The sequence below is a fragment of the Ovis aries genome, chromosome 2, assembly GCF_016772045.2.
Source record: "Ovis aries strain OAR_USU_Benz2616 breed Rambouillet chromosome 2, ARS-UI_Ramb_v3.0, whole genome shotgun sequence".
NCBI lineage: Eukaryota > Metazoa > Chordata > Mammalia > Artiodactyla > Bovidae > Ovis > Ovis aries.
This window is the reverse complement of record NC_056055.1, coordinates 18,230,440-18,236,439: the sequence shown is the minus strand read 5'-3', so window position 1 is coordinate 18,236,439 and position 6,000 is coordinate 18,230,440. Positions and strand designations below refer to the sequence as shown.

General features: G+C 37.6%; 1 protein-coding gene across 17 annotated transcripts in view; it reads right to left on the bottom strand.

Annotated features, from left to right (window-relative positions):
- Window positions 1–2,436: 2,436 nt before the first annotated feature.
- The window catches only part of ABCA1 (ATP binding cassette subfamily A member 1), a 131,689-nt gene continuing 128,125 nt past the window's right edge, over window positions 2,437–6,000 (bottom strand). For all 17 annotated transcript variants that reach the window (XM_042242945.1, XM_060409000.1, XM_042242944.1 and 14 more), the window contains one exon: window positions 2,437–5,779. In XM_042242945.1, coding sequence (XP_042098879.1) covers window positions 5,639–5,779 — 141 coding nt within the window. In that variant the 3' untranslated portion in view covers window positions 2,437–5,638. The remainder of the gene's footprint in view (window positions 5,780–6,000) is intronic.

The following is a 6,000-nucleotide window of genomic DNA, read 5'->3' as shown; positions in this document are numbered from 1 at the left end:
CCTGCAGTGCAGGAGACTGGGATTCAATCCCTGGATCGGGAAGATCCCCTGAGAAGGGAATGGCTACCCACTCTAGTGTTCTTGCCTGGAGAATTCTATGGACAGAGAGACCTGGCAGGCTACAGGCCATAGAGTTGAAGAGTCAGCCATGACTGAGCAACTAACACTTCACTTTATACTCACCATCTTCCCTTCCTCACCCCATATTCTTTCTTGAACCAAATCCAATTAGGTCTGTATCTTTGTCAGTCTGCTGAAATGATTCTTCTGAAGATCACCAAAGACCTCTTTCTTGCCAAATTCAGTTGCCCTTACCTTGCTCATCTTCTCAGCAGTAATGGACACAGTTGATCATTTCTGCCTTCTTGAAAGTATTTGATTCTCAGCTTCAATACATGGTATCCTCTGCAATGCTGGAGACCTGGGTTCGATCCCTGGGTTGGGAAGATACCCTGGAGAAAGGAAAGGCTACCCAATCCAGTATTCTGGCCTAGAGAATTCCATGGACTGTATAGTCCATGGGGTCGCAAAGAGTTGGACACAACTGAGCAACTCTCACTTCTTCACATCTTTCTCTTGGATTTTCCTCCTCTTCACTGGCCAGTCCCTCCGTTCTCTTTGCTGGCTTGTCTTCTAAATGTGGGTAGCATCTCAGACCTCAAGCATGTTCTCTTCCTTCTCTCCAGGTAAGCTCCTTCGGTCCCAAGGCTTAATCATATATATGATTCACACACTTTTATCTTTTTTCCCGTATTTGCCTCTGAGCTATAGACTGAAATACCAACTGCCTTTTGAACACAACCAACTACCTAGTTTGACAAACTAGAAATCACTTTGATCTCTCTCTTTCCCTCATCTCCTTCATGCAGCCTGTCAGCCGGTCCTGTTGGCTGTATCTCTAAATAGATCCTCAGTGTTACCATTCCTCCCTCTGTTGCTATCATCCTGGTCCAAATCACCATCATCTTCTACTGAGCAACCCCCCATCCCCCTACTGTCCCTTCTTCCCATATAACCAACAAAGTTCTTTCTGAAACAAAGATTGGATCAAATCACTACCTTGTTTAAAACTCGCCAGTGGCTCCTCATTGCACTCATAATAAAATCCAAGTACCTTAAAGACCTGGACGATGAGGCCCCACAAGTTTGGGGTCCTACCATCTCTGATTCCATACCCTATAACTCGGGACAATAGAATTCTCTCCAACTCGCCAAGCTCTTTCCCACTTGTGGTTTTCGCACAGAGTGTTCTTTCTTCTGGGAACATTCTTCCTCAGTTCAGTTCAATTCAGTTGCTCAGTTGTGTCTGACTCTCTGTGACCCTGTGGACTGCAGCACACCAGGCTTCCCTGTCCATCAACATTTCCTGGAGTTTTCTCAAACTCATGTCCATTGAGTCAGTGATGCCATCCAACCATCTCATCCTACATTCTTCCTACACACCTTCAAATGTTGGCTCCTGTTTGTTTTGTTTACATTTGAACTTAAATGTCACTCCGCAGAAGCCTGACTCCTCTCTGTCACCATGCAGTATTTTTCACTTAGCACTTAGTGCTATTACATTTATTTGCCCACACATCCATTGTGACTATAACTTCTTCAATGAAATTCAAGTCCATTAGAGCAGGAATTCTGTCTTCTTCAACACTGTATCCCCAGAACTGTAAGAGTATCTGGTGCACGATAATGTTCAGTAAATATTTGTTATGTTATTGCAGAATGAGACTGAAGTGATTTTACAAGGACAATTTTAACTGGATACCTAACTTCACCAAAAGAATCCTCTGCTAATTACTAGTGGTGTCACTCTGGACAAGTTCCTTATTCTCTGAGCCACAGTCTACTCCTATGTTAAATGGTACTACTTACCTCAAAGGGCAGGTTCTGAGGATTAAATGAAAGATCTGATAACACAGTAAAACACTTGAAAAGGGTAGCTAATCATCTCAAGGTTTTTCGTATTCAATGTGCATATTAGCATTCCAAAGTTTCCAGAGCTTTTTTGAATCTGTAAACGTTTATATACAAAGAGGGTACACCCATGACAGTCCTTGTACTTTTCGTTGATTAAACAAAAGCTCCATTTTGCTGCCTTTGTGTTTCCTCAGTATCAAGGAAGCAATGACGTTTTTATTAAATGGCTTAGCTACAGAGTAATTGTGGAGATCTCTGCAGCTTCATGACCATTAAGCAGAATAAGTTTACCTAAAGCCTCTTAAACTGAACCATGAAAGTTCCAAACACCTTTTATTTTCAAGTAGTCCCCTTGATTCTCCTGTGATTAACAGGACATTTAGTCTTTTCTAAAATTCTGCTTTTGATCCAAGTATCCTCCCTTCTCCAAGCAGACACTTCTTACTTCTGTAATGACTTTACAAGCTTTAACAGTAGGTGGTGCTATGAATGCATGAAAATAAATTAGTATAGACCACAACGGAACCATCACAGGTTTATTTCGTAACTTATAACAACATAGAAATATACCTTTTTTAATACTTTCTATAAAGTTATTGACAATACAAAATTTTTTTTCTTTTTTTTCTTTTAATGAAAATGATTTAACTTAGAAATCTATTGTGAAACCTTGTCTAGTTTTGCAGTTCTCAGATATTCCAGTGCAAAAATAGATCCCATTACAGACAGCATAAAGTGCTTGGAATGAAGGGTCAATGATAAAGAAAAAGCACAAAAACATGGTTTAATCCTAGGGTATAAGAAGGGAGAACAGAATTCTTAAAACTTATAGAAGTATAAACATTCTATAAAAAGGGATGCAACAATTCTGAAGAGAATTAGAACAATATTTCTATAATACTATATTACTAGTAAATGGTAACAAGAGTAGAAATTAATATCTCAATGTCAAAGTGGTTCAATATAATATGACACATGGCTCTTTGGAAAAAAAATTTTACCTGATATATACAACCACAAGAAGAAAACAGACAAATCCCTTTAGTCAATGATTACTATACAGTGAATGCTATGCAACATTTAATAGTCACAATGCATAGGCCTTCAGTACAGATATTGAAATACAGTAGTTTGAGGTTTGGTTATTGGTTTTTTAACAATGACCTATTCTGGGTATCTGTATATAGAGGGCTTTGTTATTGTGTTCTTTTGTATTTTTTCATATTCACAGTTAATAAGGCTTCAGGTGTCCAAATGAAGCAAAAGCAGAAATCTCTGAACACTTAAAAAAATTTTTTTGTTGTTAAACTCACATGGTTACATTTCCACAGGGATGATATAGAAATTTTACTTGACTAAGCAGAGAGTAGTAGAGCAAATCTCTACTATAATTGGGATTACCCAGAAAAATTTTAAAGGCTGCAATTTGAATATCTAATAACAGTACTAATGAAGTAGATGAGTAGCTGTAGATTGTTTCTAGCTTAAGATAGCCTTTAAATCTATATCGAAATGTTGCATTTTTCAAAGTAGTTCACAGTATCTTTTGATTTTTTTAAAATATGGCCTTGAAGTAGAATAATCCAAAAAAGGGAGGTGCTCATGGTTTTAATACAATACAGATTTAGGACATGATTCTGCTGAAATGGGGAATCTAGCAGAAGCTTGATTTTGGAAAATACTAAACAAGGAGAAACAAACATTCTATGAATTTTATATCATTAAAGACAGCATAAAATATGAGTTATTACTTGTTTATCATTTTAGAAAATATTGGCAATACTCTCTAAAGGTCATTTTCTTTCTCCAAGCAACAAGTTGCATGATAACATGCAATGAATTTTAAAAGAAAAAATGTATATTTGGAATAGATCTGAAATCTTGTACTTTTAGAATTAATATCTCATTTTTTAAAAGGAAAAGACATTAGTAATGATATTAAAAGATCACTTTAACTTCAAACAGTATTTCTCTCATAATTTTGTTGTCTCAAGACAGATAACATAGTGTTTACTGACTAAAAACAATTAAACTGCCTTGGAAAAGTCTGAAATAATTTTCATGTGGGGGCATTTGCTGCTTTTTTCCCATGATACTGACTGAAGAGATAAAAAATTTGAGATTGTCAGAATGGGGTATCTGAGATTTTCAAAGCCAATATTCAAAGGTACTAAATGCCATAAGCAAAAGTTTTATGTTTTTCAACAAGTTTTGAAGCTAATCTGTGACCCTATGACATAAACTTTCTTGCCTTTTGCATTGTTGCTGTTTTCAAAAAGTGGGCTGCCCAATATTCTTTCAGTGGGTTCCCACAACCACAACAAAACCTGTATTTGTAAACCAGTTATCTGATGAACATGGCACAGGAAATCTACTGAAACTTAATTTCTCCCCACGCCATCCATCCATACTCACTCAGTTATAACATACACTCAAAGAATACTTGACTAATGCACTGATACTAAAAGTATGCTTAACGATCTTAAAGATACTTAAATATAATGTTGTCATGAGATCTTGGCCATCATACTGTTTTCAAGTCACTAGGCATTAGTCAGATAATCCATTTGCAAACATACGTGAAAAATTAAAGCTAGTGAGGAGGCAGTGTGGCCATACTCCTCTGTGCCACAGGGTTCTACAAAGAAGCCACTCCAAGTTTTTAGAAGTCACTAATAGAACTTACAATTCCAAATAACGTTAAAAGTACAAAGATTATTCTCAGAAGACAACTCCGTCTTTTCATATTCTAGATTAATTCAAAAAGCCAGAAATAATACTATGCTTGTGTCAAACGACAAGATCTTGAGATGCACTGTACCGTGTTAGTAGACAAGCAGGACAAATGGACACAGACTTCCCTTGATTCCAAATACATCATCTCTTTCATCACATGCCATGGCCTCCCCAGCTTGCAGCCCCAACAATGTGGTTGCTGATTCTTTGCTTCTTACCTGGATCTAAGTATACTTAGAGTCCCAGAAAGATAATCTTGGAGACTCATGGTTCCAAGCAAAGGACAACAATGAAACCAAGTTTTGCTTTTGCATGTCACCATGCAGTTTCCATGTCACCATCACCAGAGCAGCTCAAAGAGGGAATCAAAGCAGGACTTTCCCCACACATGGCGCCATTTCATCACCTGGTATTTGATGATGTCAACAGACTGAGTAGCGCAGCTTTCACAAAAGTGTGCAAGGCATACCATGGTGCTTCAGGCTTTCTGAGAAACTTGGCACTAGTAATTCTGGCACACTCATTGCCAGCAGTGGCTATGTCACCAGGAAGCCAGTCTCTTGGCATGGCACGGCGTAATAAATGAACATGTGCATGCCTTTTGATTTTGAAAAATAATCACTGGCCATGACTTGATGAATTATTGTTGCAACCCCAGTAAGAATACAAAGGAACAAAAAAAGTATGTCAAACTCATATGTCCACTGGGTTCCATACTAGAGTTTCACATGAGTATAAGGTAATAAACTAAATTCAAGTCTTTTTCACTCGAGAGCCATATGAGACATAGGCTACAAAGGCACTGCCCTTGTAATGGAATTTTGTTTTCATTGCATTGAATTGCATTGCATTGAAATAGTATCAGTACAGTATCCAGTTTACTTCTTCCCACAAAATCTTGTGGCTCTTTCCTCTGGAATACTTCACGTGGTACAAAGGAAGGTCTAGTTCCTCCTTTCTTCCAGCCACCCTATATGGACAAGATTCTTCATACATAACTTTCTTTCACTTTCTCATCCTGCAGGAAAGACGTGAGGACTGCAACATCCACTACTGTCTGGTTTTTGTGTAATGACAGGTCCTTTAAGTGGTCATCATCACTTTGGTCCTTGGCAAAGTTTACAAATACCTGTCAAAATAAAGACAGACCATTATAAACACCTCTAACTTGCTCTCTCTTTATTCAACTTGCACTTTTCCCCATGTGGAAATTAGGTCATATAGAAGAATCTGAGATTGAATAAATAAATTAACTAGAAAACTTTGTGTAGGAGGGAGAAAGGAATGATTGAAAAAGCATTAATCATTAAAAAAAGTAAAAAAACTGCCCTTATATATTGCCCCTCCAAA